At 42.8% G+C, this 25,178-nt stretch overlaps 1 protein-coding gene across 1 annotated transcript; it reads left to right on the forward strand.

Moving 5' to 3' along the window:
- Positions 1–5,124: 5,124 nt before the first annotated feature.
- On the forward strand, positions 5,125–20,639 carry XKR5 (XK related 5). Its single transcript, XM_063440814.1, has 7 exons — positions 5,125–5,195; positions 10,222–10,405; positions 14,512–14,696; positions 15,464–15,673; positions 16,833–17,002; positions 17,128–17,239; positions 18,786–20,639. Exons 1-7 carry the CDS (start codon positions 5,144–5,146, stop codon positions 19,931–19,933), a joined length of 2,061 nt encoding a protein of 686 aa, XP_063296884.1. The 5' UTR covers positions 5,125–5,143; the 3' UTR covers positions 19,934–20,639.
- Positions 20,640–25,178: the final 4,539 nt, after the last annotated feature.

Genomic DNA, 25,178 nt, shown 5'->3' on the forward strand with positions numbered 1-25,178 from the left:
TTAGACACACACAGGTACACAGACACACACATTCACTCACAATGATCCTTAGACACACACAGGTACACAGACACATTCACTCACAATGATCCTTAGACACACACACAGGTACACAGACACACACATCCACTCACAATGATCCCCAGACACACAGGTACACAGACACACACATTCACTAACAATGATCCCCAGACACACACAGGAACACAGACACACACATTCACTCACAATGATCCTCAGACACACACACACACAGGTACACAAACACACACATTCACTCACAATGATCCTTAGACACACACACAGGTACACAGACACACACATTCACTCACAATGATCCTTAGACACACACAGGTACACAGACACACACATTCACTCACAATGATCCTCAGACACGCACGGGTACACAGACACACACATGCACTCACAATGATCCTTAGACACACACAGATACACAAACACACACATTCACTCACAATGATCCCCAGACACACAGAGGTACATAGACACACACATTCACTCACAATGATCCCCAGACACACACACAGGTACACAGACACACACATTCACTCACAATGATCCCTAGACACACACACAGGTACACAGACACACACATTCACTCACAATGATCCCCAGACACACACACAGGTACACAGACACACACATCCACTCACAATGATCCTTAGACACACACAGGTACACAGACACACACATTCACTCACAATGATCCTTAGACACACACACAGGTACACAGACACACACATTCACTCACAATGATCCTTAGACACACACAGGTACACAGACACACACATTCACTCACAATGATCCTCAGACACGCACGGGTACACAGACACACACATGCACTCACAATGATCCTTAGACACACACAGATACACAAACACACACATTCACTCACAATGATCCCCAGACACACAGAGGTACATAGACACACACATTCACTCACAATGATCCCCAGACACACACACAGGTACACAGACACACACATTCACTCACAATGATCCCTAGACACACACACAGGTACACAGACACACACATTCACTCACAATGATCCCCAGACACACACACAGGTACACAGACACACACATCCACTCACAATGATCCTTAGACACACACAGGTACACAGACACACACATTCACTCACAATGATCCTTAGACACACACACAGGTACACAGACACACACATTCACTCACAATAATCCCCAGACACACACAGGTACATAGACACACACATTCACTCACAATGATCCCCAGACACACACACAGGTACACAGACACACACATTCACTCACAATGATCCCTAGACACACACACAGGTACACAGACACACACATTCACTCACAATGATCCCCAGACACACACACAGGTACACAGACACACACATCCACTCACAATGATCCTTAGACACACACAGGTACACAGACACACACATTCACTCACAATGATCCTTAGACACACACACAGGTACACAGACACACACATCCACTCACAATGATCCTTAGACACACACAGGTACACAGACACACACATGCACTCACAATGATCCTTAGACACACACAGATACACAAACACACACATTCACTCACAATGATCCCCAGACACACAGAGGCACATAGACACACACATTCACTCACAATGATCCCCAGACACACACACAGGTACACAGACACACACATTCACTCACAATGATCCCTAGACACACACACAGGTACACAGACACACACATTCACTCACAATGATCCCCAGACACACACACAGGTACACAGACACACACATCCACTCACAATGATCCTTAGACACACACAGGTACACAGACACACACATTCACTCACAATGATCCTTAGACACACACACAGGTACACAGACACACACATTCACTCACAATAATCCCCAGACACACACAGGTACACAGACACACACATTCACTCACAATGATCCCCAGACACACACATGTACACACACACATTCACTCACAATGATCCTTAGACACACAGGTACACACACATTCACTCACAATGATCCCCAGACACACACATGTACACACACACACATTCACTCACAATGATCCTTAGACACACACAGGTACACAGACACACACATTCACTCACAATGATCCTCAGACACACACAGGTACACAGACACACACATTCACTCACAATGATCCCCAGACACACAGGTACACAGACACACACATTCACTCACAATGATCCCCAGACACACACAGGTACACACACACACAGGTACACAGACACACACACAGGTACACAGACACACACTCACTCACAATGATCCCCAGACACACACAGGTACACAGACACACACATTCATTCACAATAATCCTTACACACACACAGGTACACAGACACACACATCCACTCACAATGATCCTCAGAGACACACACAGGTACACAGACACACACATTCACTAACACTGATCCTCAGAGACACACACAGGTACTCAGACACAGACATTCACTCACAATGATCCTTAGACACACACAGGTACACAGACACATTCACTCACAATGATCCTTAGACACACACACACACAGGTACACAGACACACACATCCACTCACAATGATCCCCAGACACACACAGGTACACAGACACACACATTCACTCACAATGATCATCAGAGACACACACAGGTACTCAGACACACACATTCACTCACAATGATCCCCAGACACACACAGGTACACAGACACACACATTCACTCACAATGATCCCCAGACACACACAGGTACACAGACACACACATTCACTCACAATGATCCCCAGACACACACAGGTACACACACACATTCACTCACAATGATCCTTAGAGACACACAGGTACACAGACACACACATTCACTCACAATGATCCCTAGAAACACACAGGTACACAGACACACACATTCACTCACAATGATCCCCAGACACACACAGGTACACAGACACACACATCCACTCACAATGATCCCCAGACACACACAGGTACACAGACACACACATTCACTCACAATGATCCCCAGACACACACAGGTACACAGACACACACAGGTACACAGACACACACATTCACTCACAATGATCCCCAGACACACACAGGTACACACACACATTCACTTACAATGATCCTTAGAGACACACAGGTACACAGACACACACATTCACTCACAATGATCCTTAGACACACACAGGTACACAGACACACACATCCACTCACAATGATCCTCAGAGACACACACAGGTACACAGACACACACATTCACTCACAATGATCCCCAGACACACACAGGTACACAGACACACACATTCACTCACAATAATCCTTAGACACACACAGGTACACAGACACACACATCCACTCACAATGATCCTCAGAGACACACACAGGTACACAGACACACATATTCACTAACACTGATCCTCAGAGACACACACAGGTACTCAGACACAGACATTCACTCACAATGATCCTTAGACACACACAGGTACACAGACACACACATTCACTCACAATGATCCTTAGACACACACAGGTACACAGACACATTCACTCACAATGATCCTTAGACACACACACACAGGTACACAGACACACACATTCACTCACAATGATCCTTAGACACACACAGGTACACAGACACATTCACTCACAATGATCCTTAGACACACACACACAGGTACACAGACACACACATTCACTCACAATGATCCCCAGACACACACAGGTACACAGACACACACATCCACTCACAATGATCCCCAGACACACACAGGTACACAGACACACACATTCACTAACAATGATCCTCAGAGACACACAAAGGTACTCAGACACACACATTCACTCACAATGATCCCCAGACACACATAGGTACACAGACACACACATTCACTCACAATGATCCTCAGACACACACAGGTACTCAGACACACACATCCACTCACAATGATCCTTAGACACACACAGGTACACAGACACACACATTCACTCACAATGATCCCAGATACACACAGACACACACATCCACTCACAATGATCCCCAGACACACACAGACAGGTACACAGAAACACACATTCACTCACAATGATCCTCTCACACACACACAGGTACACAGACACACACATCCACTCACAATGATCCTTAGACACACACAGGTACACAGACACACACATCCACTTACAATGATCCTTAGACACACACAGGTACTCAGACACACACATCCACTCACAATGATCCTTAGACACACACAGGTACTCAGACACACACATCCAATCACAATGATCCTTAGACACACACAGGTACACAGACACGCACATTCACTCACAATGATCCTCAGAGACACACACAGGTACACAGACACACACATTCACTCACAATGATCCTTAGACACACACAGGTACACAGACACACACATCCACTCACAATGATCCTCAGAGACACACACAGGTACACAGACACACATATTCACTAACACTGATCCTCAGAGACACACACAGGTACTCAGACACAGACATTCACTCACAATGATCCTTAGACACACACAGGTACACAGACACACACAGCCTCCACACAGCTGTCTTGTTGTGGGACGTGTGGGCGTGGACTCTGCCGGTCCCCGCCCCCATTCTGTGCGCTCTCCCTGTGTAGAGTGTTAATGGAGGCGTGGTCTTCGCATTGTCCCCGCCCCATGCTGTGCTCTCCCTATGTAGAGTGTTAGTGGGGGCGAGGTCCTCGCAGTGTCCCCGCCCCCATGCTGTGCTCTCCCCGTGTAGAGTGTTAATGGAGGCGTGGTCTTATTGTCCCCGCCCCCATGCTGTGCTCTCCCCGTGTAGAGTGTTAGTGGAGGCGTGGTCCTCGCAGTGTCCCCGCCCCCATGCTGTGCTCTCACCGTGTAGAGTGTTAATGGAGGCGTGGTCTTATCATTGTCCCCGCCCCCATGCTGTGCTCTCCCCGTGTAGAGTGTTAATGGAGGCGTGGTCTTATCATTGTCCCCGCCCCCATGCTGTGCTCTCCCCGTGTAGAGTGTTAGTGGGGGCGTGGCCTGTCTGCTCGGCGGGAAATGCGGTTCCGGACTCGGTGCTTTGTGATAGTCTACCGGCGGCAGAGCGGGAGGAGGAGCGGGGGGCATGGCGGCACTGGCCGTCTCCCTGGTGCTGTACCTGGCGGAGAGGGGGGCGGGTGAGTACCTGACCCGGACACTTACTGTAATACTGACTGAGCATCATGGGCAATGTAGTCCTTACCGGCTGGCTGAGCACCATGGGCAATGTAGTCCTTACCGGCTGGCTGAGCATCATGGGCAATGTAGTCCTTACCGGCTGGCTGAGCACCATGGGCAATGTAGTCCTTACCGGCTGGCTGAGCACCATGGGCAATGTAGTCCTTACCGGCTGGCTGAGCACCATGGGCAATGTAGTCCTTACCGGCTGGCTGAGCATCATGGGCAATGTAGTCCTTACCGGCTGGCTGAGCACCATGGGCAATGTAGTCCTTACCGGCTGGCTGAGCACCATGGGCAATGTAGTCCTTACCGGCAGGCTGAGCACCATGGGCAATGTAGTCCTTACCGGCAGGCTGACTACCATGGGCAATGTAGTCCTTACCGGCAGGCTGAGCACCATGGGCAATGTAGTCCTTACCGGCAGGCTGAGCACCATGGGCAATGTAGTCCTTACCGGCTGGCTGAGCATCATGGGCAATGTAGTCCTTACCGGCTGGCTGAGCATCATGAGCAATGTAGTCCTTTCCGACTGGCTGAGCATCATGGGCAATGTAGTCCTTACCGTCTGGCTGAGCACCATGGGCAATGTAGTCCTTACCGACTGGCTGAGCACCATGGGCAATGTAGTCCTTACCGGCTGGCTGAGCATCATGGGCAATGTAGTCCTTACCGGCTGACTGAGCATCATGGGCAATGTAGTCCTTGCTGGCTGAGCACCATGGGCAATGTAGTCCTTGCTGGCTGAGCACCATGGGCAATGTAGTCCTTGCTGGCTGAGCACCATGGGCAATGTAGTCCTTATCGGCTGAGCACCATGGGCAATGTAGTCCTTATCGGCTGAGCACCATGGGCAATGTAGTCCTTACCGGCTGGCTGAGCACCATGGGCAATGTAGTCCTTACCGGCTGGCTGAGCACCATGGGCAATGTAGTCCTTACCGGCTGGCTGAGCATCATGGACAATGTAGTCCTTACCGGCTGGCTGAGCAACATGGGCAATGTAGTCCTTACCGGCTGGCTGAGCATCATGGGCAATGTAGTCCTTACCGGGACTCATGGAGGAGGTAATCTGGGGGGTCCTGGCTGTTATTTTGCGGTCTCATGGAGGAGGTAATATGGGGAGTCCTGGCTGTTATTTTGGGGTCTCATGGAGGAGGTAATCTGGGGGGTCCTGGCTGTTATTTTGGGGTCTCAAGGAGGAGGTAATATGGGGGGGGGGGGTCCTGGCTGTTATTTTGGGGTCTCTTGCAGAGGGTATTTTGGGGGGTCCAGCCCAGGCTCTCTTTAGGTGGGGTCCTGTGTAAATAATGGATAATTTTCTTACGGTAATGGATGGAGCTCTATGAAGGTGTCACTAAACTTTCTAAAATGCGAGTAGTCCCTATGGAAACAGGCGGAATGTATCTGCGGTGCCAGTTCCACTTTTAGAACTTTAACCCACTTTTTCAGTTATTCCCAACAATGGATTATTTATCCAATTCTGTCATTGCACTTGGATGGACTGTATAATGATGGCTTAAAGGGACACTATAGGCACCGAGACCACTTCATCTCATTCAAGTGTTGTGGGTGTAGTATGCCTGTCCTCTTAACCCCTTAAGGACACATGACATGTGTGACATGTCATGATTCCCTTTTATTCCAGAAGTTTGGTCCTTAAGGGGTTAAACCTGCAAGGTTAACATTAAAGCAGTGTTTCCCAACCCAGTCCTCAAGGCACACCTACCAGTCCAGGATTTAAGGATTACCCAGTTTTGTCTAAGGTGTTTTTTCTTTTTTTTTCTAAAAACACCTTAGACAAAACTGGGTAATCCTTAAAGGACCACTCTAGTGCCAGGAAAACATACTCGTTTTTCTGGCACTAGAGTGCCCTGAGGGTGCCCCCACCCTCAGGGACCCACTCCCGCCGGGCTCTGGGGGGAGGAAGGGGTTAAACTTACCTCTTTCTCCAGCGCCGGGCGGGGAGCTCTACTCCTCCTCCTCTTCTTCCTCGCGACGTCATCGGCTGAATGCGCATGCGCGGCAGGAGCCGCGCTCGCATTCAGCCGGTCGCATAGGAAAGCATTATCAATGCTTTCCTATGGACGCTTGCGTGCTCTCACTGTGATTTTCACAGTGAGAAGCACGCAAGCGCCTCTAGCGGCTGTCAGTGAGACAGCCACTAGAGGCTCTGGAGGCTGGCTTAACCCTCAGAATAAACATAGCAATTTCTCTGAAACTGCTATGTTTATAAAAAAAAAAGGGTAAAAGCTAGCTGGACCTGGCACCCAGACCACTTCATTAAGCTGAAGTGGTCTGGGTGCCTAGAGTGGTCCTTTAAATCCTGGACTGGTAGGTGTGCCTTGAGGACTGGGTTGGGAAACACTGTATTAAAGGGTTAAGGCTGCCTCTGGTCTACCAGACAGCCACTAGAGGCGCTTCCTGGAGTATCACGGAGTTAGACTCAGTGAAACGATGCTGGATATCCTCACGCTTTGCATGAGAATGTCCATTGTGTTGAAATACTTAAATCAATGCTTTCCTACGTGGATGGCTTAACGCGCAAAGCGGCGCTCGCCGCACATTAGGTACACCCAGATTGCCAACATCGAAGAGGAACCTGACCTAGCACAGAGGGACATCGGCGTTGGAATCATGTAAGTGTTTAACCCCTTAAGGACACATGACATGTGTGACATGTCATGGTTCCCTTTTATTCCAGAAGTTTGGTCCTTAAGGGGTTAAAGGGTTTTGTAACCCTTTAATTGGCAGGGCTGGCCCAGATAATCATTTTAGTACATAGGGACACTATAGCGTTTGGTATTCACTTTTAAATTCCTACGGCTGTAGTGTTCCTTTTACAGCGCCACGGAATCTGATGGCGCTATATAAATAATAATAACTGTGTTTAATGTATGCACAAGGTCAAAAACTAATTTTTTTTTGGGGGGGGGGGAGGTTATGGTTTTAGTGCATAGCTATTATTCCTCAGTGACTCTTATTTGTTCACTAACCCCAGTAAATGCTATTGGAGAGTTTGCATGTAGTGAGCAGTGCAGGAATAACCATTCTTTACAATTGCTGCAGCCTATTTTCGGGTTGATTTCATCATCCTAACTGATTTCACATCTGCAGAGAAATAAAATATAAAAATAAGAGAGCACAAAAGGGTATGATAAATAGGAACCCACCTAGGTAGTGAGTTCTCAACTACCAAGTCAAATGCCAGTCAAATACATACAGGCAGGCCGCCCTGCAGTATGACAATAGTAAACACGGCCCTTTTTGTGAAATAGCAATGTTTACATTTGTCCCTAGGGACACCTCCAGTGGTGTTTCCTGTTACAGTGTTGCAGTCTTTACAGGACTGACCTTCAGTTTATTCATTCTCTGCATGAAGACCGCAAACCGTTCTCAGAGGGATTAATTGACATAATGCTATAGTGCTCAGATAACCGGCTAAGAGAGACTATATTGGGTCGCTTCGTGGGTAACCTGGCATCTGTTCCTATAACCTATCAAATTCCAGAGTAGGGTTGTTGGTAAATAGAAAACTTAGAAACACGACAGCTGCCTCATCAATAAATGTTATGAGAAAGGACCTGATTTTGTGGTTATCATTAGGCATGTTTTTTTTGCATAAAAATAAAATGTGTCTAGAATCCATTGCAGAACATGGAGTATCTTTCTTAAGTCCTCACTGATACTTACATTGTACTATTGTTAGCCTCTATACATGCTGTCCTGGATGCTAAGTCTTCTTTGTAAAGACATCTTTTTTAACCCCTGTCAGAAATGTATTTGTTGCATTCACGAAGTAGACGGGGGCTGCTTATATTTTTGTATGATTGGGTCAGACAGGCATTTTTTTTATTTTTTTTTGTGCATCACAATTTTTATGGCATCTGCTATAAAGGATTTACTTAAAGGGACACTATTGTCACCAGAACAACTACAGCTTGTATTTGTTCTGGTGAGTAGAATCATTACCTTCAGGCTTTTTGCAGTGAACACTGTCTTGTCAGAGAAAATGCAGTGTTTACATTACAGCCTAGGAATACCGCCACTGGCCACTCCTCAAATGGCTGCTAGAGGTACTTCCTGGGGAAGTGATGCACAGTGTGCAGCACTATCATTCAATGTCTCCACCCTCTGCATGGAGACACTGACCTTTCCTCATAGAGATGCATTGATTCAATTGATGCTGATTGGCCAGGGTTGTGTTTGACTTGTGCCGGCTCTGCGCTTGATCTGCCTCCTTAACAAGCTCAGCCAATCCAATGCTTTCCTATTTGAAAGCATTGCGATTGGCTGAGAACACCACTTCTGATGATGTCAGCCAAGCAGTCAGATCAGGGGCATTGCCAGCAGCAGCAGACTGGATTAAAGGTAAGATTTTGCTATATTTACGGGGGGAAGGGGGAGGTCAGGAATACATGACTGTGTTCCTGACCCTATAGTGTTCCTCTAAGAAAAACATTCTAAGCACTATAACCATACAATCTGCTGTAGTGATTATGGTGCCAGGATGGCCTTAATGTGTAAGTAGTCAAACTGTTAACTTGGGGACAGCTGGTCGGTACCCGTTTTCCCTTCAAGTAGCTTCCAGGGAAGGTGGTGACCAGCTCATTGGCTGAAAGAGTTAGCGAAGTTCCCATTTAGGCAATGACCACGTCCCTACCCCTCAGTGCAGTAGATTCTGTCTGTAGGTATGTTTTCAGACTGTTTACACTGGAAGGGAACTCGTGGCACCATAAACACTACAGCAGGCTCTAGTGCTTATGGTGCTTAGAGGGTTAATTCAAAGGGAAACTCCATGTTATCACACGTTGGGTGCAATGTGTAGGTTAAATTACAGTCACATTTATTGAGTGGTTTTATTATTATTATTATTTTTTAATTTGTGGTTGGGTTTGCGCCATAAGTCCACACGACCGTAGAATGCTTCCTCTCTTTTAGGGTTTGTAGCGAGGTGTGAATTGACCGTGCTGCTTTTGTTTTTCAGAGTGTCTTGTGATCCTGCATTATTTCCTCTCTGACCAGCTCCTGTGGGCAGGATGGACATTGGCCCTGCTGCTTCCCGGATGCTTCATCCAAGTCCTCAGCATTTTATGGTACCGGTCAGACGGACATTCACAGTGCCTTACCTTAAGCCTTGTCCATTTTTTGCAGTTGGGAATTCTGAAGCGGTAAGGGATTAACTTACGTTGGCATAGTTACACTGCTCCCAGAACCCACAATAAAACCAGCACTTTTATATAAGGAATATGTAGACTGAGTTGGCATTTATCTGCTGAAAAACTATGCAATGTACCTTTTCACTGCCCAAAACGGAATGATCTAAAACCTTCAACCATTCAGTCTTTATGAGAGTCATTAATAACTGAAACAAATAAGTATATGCTTAATGTAGAATGTAAATAAGCCTTTATAGTTATCCACAAAGTAGTCTTTCTTAACCTATTCACTGCCAGATGCACAATATAACGTTTGTTGCTACTCTCCTCTTTTCACCCTATCTTGTAAGTAAAATGCCGTCTCTAATCGACGTCTCGTAGTGGCGCTATGGAGGCTTTCTGTCCCAGGGAACTGCTTACTGTGATATTCGGTCTGCTTTACATAAATACACCTTTTGGAGAGAGGTCACCAACACAGTTTCCCTCCGACAGGGGTGGACTTTCTCCACTGATCTGATGGCTAAGGAAAATTGTCCCCCATCCCGTGCACAAAGGGTTATTTAGCAGTTGCCTGTTAGAAATATGATTCAGACTGTGAATCATATTTCCTGTAAAGGGCATAGGCCTCTTCTGCAAAACATTTTCCAAACACTGTAATTCGGTTTCCAGCTGCTGTCACAAGGAGCTTTGTGTTCTCCTAGGGATTAAAAAAGTTTGCAAGGATTTTTGTGTTTCTCATACAGTATAGGGCCATTAATAAATCTCCATCAGACAAATCTTGCAATCTGCATTGTCCAATCATGTACGTGCTGGAGATTCCTTACTGTGGCAGCCAAGTAAGACACATTCCAGTTGGTTGTATTCCAGGGATTGTGGTGGTGGTGGAATCTTAGAACTAAGTTAGTGACATTATGTATCTACTGAGAACCACCAATCTAACCTGGCGAGTTTTAATGCATCATTTCTTTAAATGATATTATTGATTTGCATTGCTTTCATTTCCCACTGATGGTTTTCATTAACAATGAGCTACCTGATGTGCATCGTGCGGGAATGTTTACGACCTTTCACCCCATGGAATGTATCCGCAGTGACACGTTGCTTTATTTACATGCTCTTCCTGGCATGTTACAGGGCACAGAAAGTGCTTCCAGATGGGGATTCAGATTGGATCTGCACAACTTTCTGTACTTCTCAAAGGGTTGCTTATGAAGAATGCACTCTAATCCCAATTCCCCCCCCCCCCCTTAAAGAGAGAGACACTTATATCTGGAGTAGAACCTCTAAATGTTAATTATTTGTTATCACTTTGATAATCCCAACATACTTTGCAGAGGTAAGACTTAGCAATGTGAATGAACTAAAAATAAATAAATCTATACATGAATACTACTAGAGCAACGTATTCAAGAAGGGATTTATTTGTGAATTAAAGATAAAATGCAATCTGCTGTGGGTAGTTACTTCTCCTAGTCTTCCTGCCAGGTAGATTACAAACACTATTTAACCATCCTTGTTATTTGTTTGTCTTTGGGACCTCTGTTAAAGGGACACTCCAGGCACCCAGACCACTTCTGCCCATGGAAGTGGTCTGGGTGCCACCTCCCACTACCCTTAACCCTGCAACTGTAATCATTGCAGTTTTCATAGACAGCCACTAGAGGGCACTTCCTAGTCTATAGCACAGGTTTTCTGTGCTATAGCTTCGCTGGACGTCCTCGCACTGTGTGAGGACCTCCAGCATCGCTAAAATCCCCATAGGAAAGCATTGAAAAGCATTTTCAATGCTTTCCTATGGAGAGGTCTAATGCGCATGCACGGTATTGTCGCGCATGCGCATTAGGTCTCCCCAGCAGGCGGGCGGGATCAGTCTCCCCCGCCGGCTGACATAATGAAGGGACGTAATGAAGGGACATGTTGCTGTCTCTGGTAATGTCGCTGGTTTTCACCCCTTCAGCAACCGGAGGAGTCCGTTTTTCTGGCGCTGGAGAGTCCCTTTAAGTGTTTTTTTTTTTTTTTTTTTTTATTGCAGCAGTGTTTTATTTTTTTATTTTTATTATTATTAATTTTTTTAATTCAGATTGTCCTTGCATTCCTCATAGTTGTCTAATTGATATCCAAGAATTTGCCTTCAAATGAACAATTTCCTAGTGTTTAAGTTTTTTCTTTTTAGTGGGTAGAAATTAGACTATTTTCTGAAGGTACATTGGACATAACGGTTTGTGGTCATGCCTGCTAGTTGAAGATAATTTATACAACGTAACCCTCAGTAGGAATAGACCATGGCAGCACGGTGGTTTTATTTGAATCCTCATTTTTCGGATACTTTATTGACACTATGCATTTGATGTGTGTCCGGTGTCTTGCTGAGCACGGAAGATAAACTTTAGCTTTCTGCTTGAGAAGTCATTGATGTCTTCCAGTGACTGGAACTATTCCTAGATTTCTGTATGTGTTTTATTGTTAAAGTTCACATCTGTTGGTTTTATTTATACTGTCCTGTGCTACCATATTGCCTTTCTAGATTTAAAAAAAGTTTACTAAATAATCCATTTTAAAGTCCGTGTAACACATCATACATTCTGTAATATTGCCTCGGAAATGGCTTGTTTCTGTATATATAGATATACCACTGAATGTGGTCAGTATGGTGTATATCACATATTTCTCCTAACAAGCGATCTTTTTACTATGCTGGCAATACAATAGGATTTTGCTATGGGTTGAACTTAAGGAAAGGCTGTTGATCTTCTGAAATACATTGATAGAGAATCGGGCAGAAATGCAGTAATATGCTTAGAGGCACTGTCATATCCTTCATTTTATCACAGCGTAATGGCTAACTAAACAGTTCAACTTTAATATCTGGGAGTGCTGTATGTGTGTGAGCTGAGACATGCACTACAGTACAGCAACAAGAGGAAGCACTATGTAGGCCAAAAAGCTATAAAATGCGTGAATGCTATATTGGTGCTGAGTGTCCATTTTAAATGTGAATTAATTTGAAGTTATCGATTGTCACCAATTTTGACCAATAACCATTCTTATGCTCTTCTACTCCATCGAGAACACCCCAATATATTAAAGATAATGCGGTTAGCCACATTCATGTGTTCTTAAGCTTATTCTATATAATGACTTGTTAACAGAAGTTCAAAAACACCTATAACCACTTTAACCCCTTAAGGACACATGACATGTGTGACATGTCCTGATTCCCTTTTATTCCAGAAGTTTGGTCCTTAAGGGGTTAAAAGTGCAGTGCAAATATTACAAAATTAATTGGCAATTACCCTTTCATATAAAATTTGTCTATATAATAAAGGATTCCTCTGTATTTTGAGAACACTTAAAACAAAAATGATAAATATCTACAAAAATCAGGATAGAACTCATAGAATAATAAAGTATGGACACCAACTTTGTCGAAGTTTTAAGGTTGCACTCATCTTATCAGAAGTGTCATAGTGCGTAGGCCATTTGCTTCACAAAGTGAAGTTTGAGGCTTGAATGGTTTCAAACTTACCTTGCAGGTGTCTCTCATTAAAGACACTATAGTCACCAGAATAAGTACAGCTTAATTTATAGTATACAACTTAGTGATCTGGCGAGTATAGTCAGTCGGTGTTAATATTGCTCCCTAGGGACACCTCCAGTAGCCGCTACTGGAAGTGCTTCCTGGGTCGGTGCTGATAGGCCATGCCGGCGTTTGACCCCGTCCAGCCTCGTTGTCGATATCCGCCAATCCAATGCTTTCCTTATGGGAAAGGATTTGATTGACTGAAATCATAATTTTAGCCAATGAGGCGGGTGAGGCCAGCGCTGGCTGACCCATGTGGCGCTAGAAAAAAGGTAAAGTTTACTACCTTGAAAGGGGGTCAAGCCACGTAAATGATGGTTTTAACACTGTAGGATCTGGAATACATGTTTGTGTTTCTGACCCTATAGTGTTCCTTTAACTCTTGCATATGTAAAGATTACATTTTGCACCATGCATCTAGAACGTATAAACACGACAGCGCCGCATAAATCTATGGGTGGATGCAGTCAAGCATTGAGGGATGTATTCTGTGACTGCAAAATCTATGTAAAGTACTGAGTATATTCTGTTTATGCAGACATGTGGACTGTTTTCGATCCACGTCTCAATGTCGGGGAGACAATGCAGAGTTGGAGAAGTCCTTAATGAAGGAAGGAGATTTGTGTGTGCTCAGACTCCTGGAAGCACTCGTTCAGGCCCTGCCTCACTCCCTGTTACAAGTCTATATCTACCTAACCTTGGAGCACACCGATGCTTATGCAGGTAAGGTTTATAGGGGGACTGTCACTGTACACGGTAACTGCTGGAAAACTCCAGATAGTTCCTCATTTGCTGAAGAATATGTTTATACAAATCTAATGTGTCCTTTCGTTATATCTGGAAATGACCAAAGACCACTGATGCTACCATTGTCTATGTAGAGTTAGCCAAAAAAATGTTATGATCTTCTAGATATTGCACAGAAAGAACACTGTGTTATGTCTTTTGGGGATGACTAAGATGACCTTATGCCAGTACACTTTGGGTATGTTGATTTTATTTTTTTTAAATGTATTTTTGTTCTCTATTCAGAGTCACAGTGTATTCTAGTTGTCAAGCAAACAATAGACTTAATTAAAGCTGGCAGTACTACATGTCTGCCCCCCCCCCCCAAGTCAGAAATTATAGGTGACAAGATGAAAATTGGTTGGTGGTTGTTAGAACCTCATCACTTTTACTTAGGAAATCAATTGCCCTACAGCAGAGCATACACCAATGTAGGGAAAACACTCATTAAGAGGTGGACAAACTGTGATTCCGAGCTACAAGTACGACTTAATTTAAAGGAACCTTTCACATCCCAGATGATTATACAATTGTTCAGCATCACAAAGTGGATTGCTCTACTAAAAAACACATCATCAGAATTATACGCCATTATAGCCATTATAAATGGTATTACTGTTTAGTATTTGAGCTGCTGTTTTTATGGGGTTTTGTAGGGTTGGCTTCTTCTAAAGTATGCCTGATTGTGCTGCCTTCTCTTCCAGTCACCAGTGCTCTGGCGTCCCTCCTGTCTCTGTCTTGGGCTCTGGTATCCTATAGCCGTTTCCTGTGCCTTGTAAAGCCAGGTCACCTCTCCATGCCATGGGCATCCTTGCTCTGTCATCTGCTCTGGAGGATTGGTATGGTTGGCACAAGAGTGATGGCTCTCGCAGTGTTTTCCAGTGTTTATCAGTTCTGGGTGTTTGCCGTGGCAGGTGAGAATTCTTCTCTTTCCTTTAGTGACCTGTGCTTCATGTGTTTCCTAATATGAAATTGAGAAAAGTCAGTGCATTACATTTAGTTTTTCTTTCTTCCTTTCTTTATTTACTTTTGATAAAACCATAACGACCAGTGTTATATCTTGGATCTAGGCACGACTAAATTCGAGCCATGCTGGCTGGGCTCCCTGCTGGGCGGACAGACCCCTGGGGCTGCGGGCAGGCGCATAATTGAGGTGGCGCTAGAACTGAGCTCTTCCTGTTCTGCTCCCTCGCGCACCACCGGGGGCCAGAGTGATGTCATATTCCGGCATCCTAGAAGGGCGCGCAAGGGAGCAGGAAGAGCTCAGAGGGCTGTGCTCCCTCGCCGCCCGTTTAGACTTTGAGCCCACCTCTTGCTCACACCCAGGACATGAGGCTAACGAGGCACATGCCTGGGCATGTAGGGCGGGGTATTTTGCTGCCGCCTTAGTCAAATGCCTTGTTTGCCTCATGGCAAATACAGCCCTGATAAAGACTACATCTATGAGTGTGTCTATGTCTATGAGAGTCTAACATACACCTAAGGAACATTGGCATACATGCCCATTTCCAGACACCATTCTGAATGTGGAGAAATTGAACTTGCTTTTGCCAGAACAGTGTGTATATTTTGATTATCATCAGCACAATCTTTGGATGATAGGTTAAAGTAACACTATGGCATTAGGAATGCAACGCTATTAAGTCGACAAATGTAATTTAAAAAAACAAAACATTTTACTCTTCTTTCGCCAACACTGATGATCTCAGCCAATGCAATGCCTTCCCATAGGAAAACATTGAGAACTTATTGTTCATGCATGGCAATCGCCACGCTGCACCAATCGGCATTTACTCCTAGAGATGCATTGAATCAGTGCATCTTTGTGTGGAGCATGGAGATGCGGTACATCACTTCTGCATTATTTTTCTCAGAAAAGGCAGTGTTTAAGCTGTAGTGGTTTTGGTGCCTGTAGTGTCCCTTTAATTGTAAGTTACACATAACCACACACTTACTAACAATTCTAGGGGAAATTGCATTTAAGTACTACCATAGCATTTATCACATGTCCACTTTAGTACATAGATCTATTTTAAGTTTAACCTGTATCCCTTCTCTCTCTTTTTTTGTTAGGGGCTCATTGGCTTGTAATGTCTTTTTGGCTTGTCGCTCAGCAGACAGATGTTATCTCGAATCCGTGCCGTTGGAGGTTGTTTAACGCCCTCATGGGAGCCGTCTATGTTTTCTGCTTCATTAATATTAAAGACGGGCGTTCGCGTTATCGTGTGTCCATATACTATGCGGTAAGGACATTCACCGTGGCACATGCCTTGCACTAATTGTATGCTTATGTTATAATGTATTCCCCATATCTGTTGATGCTCTGTAACTCTGACTGCAAGTAATCTATCCCTCCTGTTATCAATAGATTATGCTGGTGGAAAACAGCGTTCTCTTGCTGCTAGCTACAGATTTCCTGCAGCAGGCGCTGGGGAGCATTGTTAAGCTATCTGTGACTGTAATGTCTGGATTCTTTATTGGTAAGTAATCTATGAATTGGCAGAGTTTCTATAAATGCCAAGGTATAAAAGAATTGTGTGAAATAGAATAAATGTTTTAAAATTTAATTTTTTTTCTAAAATACACCTGGTTAATCTCATGTGATGCAGTGGATACAACATTTTGTTTTAATTTTTTTAATTTTTTTTTTTTAAAAACCCATAAACTACCGTATATACTCGAGTATAAGCCGGCCCGAATATAACCCGGGCCCCTAATTTTACCCTAAAAAACTGGGAAAACTTATTGAGTCGAGTATAAGACTAGGGTGGGAAATGCAGCAGCTACTGGTAAATTTCTAAATAAAATTAGATCCTAAAAAAATTATATTAATTGAATATTTATTTACAGTGTGTGTGTATATAATGAATGCAGTGTGTGTGTGTGTGTGTGAGGGGGGTGGGTGGGCATTTTTATTATTATTTTTATTAAATTATTTTAATTTTTTTTTCATTATTATTATTAAAATATTATTTTATTTTAATTTTATTATTATTTAAATGTTTATTTGGTTTTTTTTTTTGTCCCCCCTCCCTGCTTGATGCATGGCAGGGAGAGGGCTCTCACTCCCTGGTGGTCCAGTGGATGGGAACTGTGTCGGAGGGGGGCTGGCAGAGAGTTTACTTACCTCTCCTGCAGCTCCTGTCCGCTCCCTCCTCCTCCGCGCCGGTCCGGTCAGCAGCTCTGTCAGCTCACACTGTAAATCTCGCGAGAGCCACGCTATGACCCCGCGGCTCTCGCGAGATTTACACTGTGAGCTGACAGAGGTGCTGAACGGACCGGCGCGGAGGAGGCGTGAGCTGGCAGGAGCTGCAGGAACGGTAAGTAAGAGCTCTCTGCAGCCCCCACAGCCCCATTGTCTGTATTATGGCAATATAAATTGCCATAATAAATGGCTCTCTGCTTTTTATTTTAAATTTTTTAACCTTGCTGGGCAGCTGCAAATGCTTTCTCCCATTACAGCTTTGAACATTTTTGTAAGCTTGCATTTAGGAACTATTATACTTCCTAAATATGTGTTTTTATTTTTTATTCGTTCAGTTTGTCTCTTGGCTTAAATCTTAAGAATGGGACTTTATAACTAGATTTGCTATTCGAGCACACAGTATGTGTATGTACGAAATTGGTGTTGCCCAAAACAAAAACAGTAAAATAGCAAGCTCTTATAGGCCACGTCATGCCCGAATCATTTTGCTAACAAATGTATAGATTAGGAGGAAAAACGTATTTAAAAATAGTTTTGTTTTATTTTTTCTTCTTCTTAGCTGTCAGTCAATGCTTAAGCGTGCCAAGACAAGGGAAAGCAGTAAAGATCTCCCACTGGAGGTCCTTTTGCTCTCCACCCATAGCAACCACAGCACATGCTCAAGGCTTTTATATAAGCTAGATAAGGACTTTTTCTTCCCCTTTTTCCAACGTCTACTTCTTGAGTATCAAACAATGCAGTAAATTTTAGAACAAAATATTTAACATGTACTGTTTATGTGTATTACTGTAATTATTATTTTTTATTTTTTTGTCCTACAGGGTGTGCTGCTTTAATTGTCTTCTACACACTCCTGCACCCCAAATCCACAGAAATTTCTCAAAGTTTTAGTAAAATGGCACATGTGTCAAGAAGGGCTAGGGAAACGAGTGATGAACCTGCTCTCTCCTCATCTGTGTACTGGAACAGTGCTTCTGTGAGAGAGACCGGCAAAGTATTTGGAAATAAAGAACTTCAGAAAGTGCATAGGGCGGCTGAAAACCAAGAATTGGAGGCAAAAAATAAAGAACTGGCTATTTGGACGGAATTCCCCAATGATCACCATCACTGGATGTTCTTAAAATTGGCTATGAAAACTGGGAATATGTCAAAAATCAGTGCTGCTTTTCTTGGAATGTTTCCCCCTACTGAATGTCAGCCTGCTTCGCTACATGTTGATGGAAAGCTACAGCCTCCCACTTGTGGCACCTTGGAGTGTTTGGGGAAAATGCAAACTGAGAAATATGTGGGTTTGGAAGGTAGTCCACAAGAACAATCGGACTATGTCACTCTGGGAAACACTAGAAACGAGGATATGCATGAAACAAGGGCTGCTAATGGAATTCCGTGTGATGGTGATGGTGGTGTTGGCGTAGCTGATGGTGGGTTAGTCTTTGGAGCTCAAGAAGAGGTGGATGCTGCCAGTTCACCCAGCAGTCGAAGCGGTGTGCGGGATAGTGCAACTCTGTACTTCAGTGCAAACATGGAAGGGATTGCACATACCACCAAGGACTCGGAACCTGTTCCACATTTGCCAGATCCTGGTTTAAAACTCCACACGGACATTAAAGGAGACTGTGGACAGGGCACTGCTCAAAAAGAACTTCCAGTTATTTGTGTCAGCCCTATTCTAAGCCTTGCTGCCAACAGCAACTTTCAGAGAAGTATTGTCTTGGATGTGGACAGCCTGGGCGATGAGTCAGCTCTGTCTGAAGATGACTCAGGAACTATGGAGAACTTGTTAGGTAAAGGAGGCTTCCATTTGTTAACCACTGGGGCCTTGCCACCTTCTGTGAGAGGACGGCTCATTCAGGAGGAGAAACCATGCTTCACGTCGACTCCTAAAGCTCAGTCCACAGGCCTAGATATAGTGCTACATGCTGACTCAAAAGCCAGGCGGAAACTTGCCCAGCTGACTGAGAAACCATAGGTTAAGACGTTAGTTGACTGTCGTGGTTTACAGGAGAAATCACATTAGAATGGTCCAGTATACGTTTCCTGTTAGATTATTTGCATATCTCGATCACTGTAAAACATTGGTGACCAAAAGATGGAATCCCCAGCTGTTACAGAACTACAGCTCCCATGATGCTGTGCCAGGTTTAAATCTGCCATACTATCATGAAATGTTAGTTTTGCAGACACTACGGATTTTCTTTTTCTGCCATTCGTGTGGTAAACGAATAGACAATCCTACAGTAGTTGTAGGTTTTTGGAACAGGAAACTTTTTTTTAAATCCAGAACTAATTTGTCTTACCACTGCAACCTATGAGTTAGGGAAATTTTGTGATCGCTTCTTAAAATATTTTTTTTTTATGTTGCTGTATTCTTAAAGTAATATTATACAAATTTATGTTGTAATCTGAAATAATGCCTATTATATTAGAAGACCGAATGTACGATACCTAACCAGTTGGTAGTAAAATGTCCGTAGACAAATATATTTAGGATTTTAAAACTGCTCAATATCTAAAGCTTTTAATAGACTATCTATCGTAATGCTATATATACTTTTTCGGACGTTGTGTATTTAAAAGTGCACAGACAAAGCAGTCACGGCTGGTTCTTGGCTGCCTTAGTTCTTCTCCTACACCATGTTTGCAGTCTGTGCTCCTTTTATTCATGATTTTAAAAAAAATATATATTATTATTATTATTATTTTCCAACTTATAAAAGGTTGTTTGTTTGATTTTTGCAATAATTTGCAACCCATTTAAACAAGTCTTAAACAACGCAGAATATTGTTTATAATTGCAAACTTCGTAAAGTGGTTTTGTCACCTCCCCCACTCCAAACTGAATATCTCATAAGGATTAAATCTTTATGAAATGCTCACATTGACTGTATTGGAATTTCATTGATATTCCAACACAATCAAAATATACACTAAGACAAAGTAGGGGCTACTTTGTCTCTTAGTATTTTTCCTCCATTTGACAAAAGGCAGAGTCAAGCTTTGTCACTAGTGATTGCTGAGAGGACAAGCCTTGGTCTATGGAGGAATCTGCTATCTCGCTGGGTCCTACATAGACGTTTGTTCCTGGGGCTGTGCTAAAGAGGACCGGACTGAAGAGCATGACGGCGTCTGCGAGAGACGCTCTGACCAACCTCCCTTTTCTTGTTGTTGTAATTTTATGGTCTTCATTTAATGTCTTGTGTGTAGGCAATGGCCGGCTTGCTTCGTAGTGTTTTGGGCATAATACGATGTGTTTATACAGGAGAATTGGAGATCGACTATTCCTCAATATCAAAAGTAATGTCCTACTTTTTCTCTGAACTGCCTTTTAACATGCAAGGGAAATGGTCTCCTTGTACATCCCAAACCCTGTTAGAAATGTTGAAGTGGATCTCCTATCCTTAAACATGTGTAAGTAACAAATTAGTACGTATTAGTTTGTGTAGCAAACTTGACACCAATGTCCCTTGATCAAGAACGGTACATGTCTCGGGTGTCTTAAGAGTGTTTTACATTAGTTTTATAATAATTATATTTATTTATAAAGTGAGAACATGGTGTGAACCTTTACCCTTCACAACTGGGAAAAAGCAACAAAAATATCTATTACTTCCGAACATCTTAATTTACAGAGAGTACTTCTCCCTTACTTTTTTACCCAATGGCACTGTAATCCACCCCCTTAACATTGTCTGGTCTCCAGCTTTTAAGAGCCATTTAGTTTAAAAGTTAAAATAAAGGTGTGACAATGCCCACTTTCTGTAGTTTTTTTTCTCTTTAATTTTATCAAATTAATCTAAACCACCAGGGCTGAGAGATGAGTCTCACAGAGACCCCAACCACGTTTAAATATGGCCTGTGTTCTGCTTCTCCCAGCTAGCAAATGACCATGTTTCCTGTGGCTATAGGTACTTTAGTAAAGTATAAAAAAAAGTAAAATGAAATGAATCGATACATATATCTTTGTTTATACATAATCTAATATCCTGATCCTTGGTGAAGTAATCCATAGGTAGTGTGAGAGACGCCCGGAACACTGAGCTCCTTGGTGTATTACACACACAACCCCAGGTTTAATGACCATCTTGCCAACAATGTTTTCTGGGAGAAAGTAGTTTGTCTTTAAAGAGCCTCAGTATTGGTTTACAGCTTATCTTTGCTCTTGTTTTACCGCGATTATAAGTTTATTGCCCAGTCGGTAGATCAAACTGTATTATGAAAGTTTGTTTTTGCTTTGGTTTGTGTGTTTGTGTCTTAATTGTAGGTTTATTAATGAAGTGTTTTTTTGTAGCATAAAATATTGCATGCACTATAATCTAATAAGCTATTTATTAAGTCGTATCCTGTTTTTTTATTTTATTTTAACATATATGCTGCTGCTCTTTATAATGTTGTCATCTAACCGTTACAGATTTAGCATACAGTCTCACAGCTGGGAAAGTGGCCTTAAAGCAGACTCCTTGTCTATTGTTTGGTTAACAAGGTCAACTCCAGCATGATGTGTGGTGATTAAAAACTGTTGCAAATGTATAGATTAAATGTTTCTTACACGGAATTTATACAGTGTTGAATGTGGCGCCATGTCCATTGCACTCCCACTACAACAAGCACATTTGCGTGTTACAAACTTGGATCTCTATTCTATGCCAATGATGAGAAAAGGTTGCAATCTCAATAAATATCCATATATTTGCTAGTAGTTGGGCTCATTTCTCGTTACAGATTTTATATTGTACTATAGCTTCCTTATGAAGTGACCATGTCTCATCTGCGTGACAAGTTCAATAGCACTGGGATGTTTAGTAAATATGTCTTAAAGCTTAGCACCTTTTTATTCTTTATGGAGCTTAATATATAGATTTTTTTTATTATTATTTTTTTTTCAGCCCTTATTTTTGCAGTGTTTTGACCCCATATATCTCCAATTGTTAATCTGGAATGCCTTCTAAATCAGGTACATAAAAATATGTTTTAATACGAAGTTCTGTATTTGTATGTGTACCAAGCAATGTATAGTTTTTACCTACATTTGTAACATTTCAAGTAAACAAACTCTAAAGAACACCTTTTTGTCTTGTTTTGTCTTAAAGCCTTTTTTTTTTTGTGACATTTCCGGTTTGCTCCACACGATTGTAAATAAATAGTAACATGTGTAATGGGAATATTACATTTATATAAAACCAAGAATTTGGGCATTTGACAGTGGAATTTGTTTAGATTAAAATAACCAAACTGAGTATATAAAATATCCCAACTCTCGTTTTAATCTAGATTTTGCAATTCTCATATTACTTTTCTACTGGGTGCATTTTAATGAGTAACTCCTGAGGTTCTGTATAATGTATTTATAATGGGGTCATCTTCAGCTTTTAGTTTACCTTTCAACCAGTGTAGAATTACATGATTTTCCTATTACATGATATAAAGTCATGAATTTATTAAAGGCACAGAGGCTCATACTGCATATCCCTTTATTGACTGTCCACCAATAGCAGCAAAGAATACAAATCAGAATGAAAAAATAATGCATACATAGTAACATAGGCCACTCACACCCGCAGATCTCCCTCTTTCTTGAAGTTTCAAACGAAACGTAGAAGGTCATAGAGAACAAAGGACCATTTAATCCACAACAGGAAACCAATTCGGAACATCCAAGGAACAGCTCCAGCAAGATAACGCTCCCCCAAGGTAGATGAAAGAGACATCAATGGACCGGATCATGCTGTGAAAACCTAAAGAACAGGAGCCCAAGGGTTAAATCTGTACCATAGACCAACAACAAGGCCAGAATTATTATAGGCATTAATCTACATCCCATAACGAACAACAGCCCATCCCAAAACTCTAAACCGGCATAATCAAAACCAAACCTCATAAATACAATGCCCCACTTACCATACCAATGAATCCAATCGCTTGTAACAAACAATACAGGTGGGAAAAATAGAAAACAAAACTGAGAAATGGCTTCATAACGGGTGGGACAATACTCACCTGCATGTCTTTAATAAAATCATGACTTTACGTCATGTAATAGAAAAATCATATAATTTTATTACAAAACACGAAGGCTCATATTGCAAGTTTAAAGCTGATCAACCACCGCAGAAAACACATGAGAAATAGGCCGAAAATTCAAATTCCCGAAACGTCTATTCCCGCGACCAATCTGCCATCCACAAAAGGTCCTCCAGACATGCTCCCAATGCCATCATCAATGAGGCAGAGGCTCCCCTAACAGAAACGTCGATACCAGCTTGGTCCAGAATCCACTTCAACCATCGGGACAACGTAGCGCTCACAACTGGGGAAAAAGGAGAATGAAAAGACAAGAAAGCCGGCTTCGAAGGGAAAGTTTGATACAATACCGATTTAATAAGTCTTGGTACGTCTGGAAATATTGAAAGTCACACACTCCGGAGTGTATGATCAGGCATCAAAATCCAAAGCACATACATCCGACACCCTTTTGCAAAAAAGAAGGCAAAAGAGACCAACCAATTTAGCAGACAACTGGCGTAATGAGAGATCCCGTTTAGAAGGCCAGACAGAACAACCGAGACCTGAAGCTGCCATCACACAGTACTTGTCCTAGAGTTTGGAACTCAATAGTGAGTGATGCAACAGATGAAGGGAGATCACTTGTACAGGCTTCAGCATTTAGCTGTCCAAATACGCATAGTCTACCACTTTGCTGCCTGATGCTTCACTTCACAATAATAGTATTTAAAGAAGACCATGGACGATATTTAATGTTGGGAGTCATGACACCTTATAATAATGCCACATTTAAAGTCACTGGGCTTTGCAGTATGGCCTATTGTAATGCCTATGTTTATTGAGATGTAATGTGCGTGTTTTTATGAATCTCTTAGCAATGGGTAAGGGTGAACTCCACAATTAGTTGCCCACATGCTGTTGGCCATATAATGTGAGTGCATGAAATAATCTGTGTGGATGTATTGTTGATCAACTTGAGATTGGCCGCAATATCGTAGAAAGCTGTGAAAGAAACTTGTTTGCCAGCAATTCTCTGTATTGTAATTTGTTTTACATTTCATATTCTCTTGTGTCCTTTTTTGAAGATGGACACCAAGAGCAAAATGTGTGGGGTTTTTTTTCCCTCCAGTTTTGTTTGACTCAAATCTGGTCTTAAAATTTACATCAAAATATTCTATAAAGTTGCCACTAGAGGGCTCGCAGTACTGACAACT

Source organism: Pelobates fuscus, chromosome 2 (genome assembly GCF_036172605.1).
Source record: "Pelobates fuscus isolate aPelFus1 chromosome 2, aPelFus1.pri, whole genome shotgun sequence".
Lineage (NCBI taxonomy): Eukaryota > Metazoa > Chordata > Amphibia > Anura > Pelobatidae > Pelobates > Pelobates fuscus.

Excerpts from the sequence above, each read along its gene's own strand:
- XKR5 (XM_063440814.1), top strand. The coding sequence starts at position 5,144 with ATGGCGGCACTGGCCGTCTCCCTGGTGCTGTACCTGGCGGAGAGGGGG. Across the intron at positions 10,406-14,511 it reads CAGTTGGGAATTCTGAAGCG|ACATGTGGACTGTTTTCGAT; the intron begins GTAAGGGATTAA and ends CTGTTTATGCAG. Across the intron at positions 15,674-16,832 it reads CTGGGTGTTTGCCGTGGCAG|GGGCTCATTGGCTTGTAATG; the intron begins GTGAGAATTCTT and ends TTTTTTTGTTAG.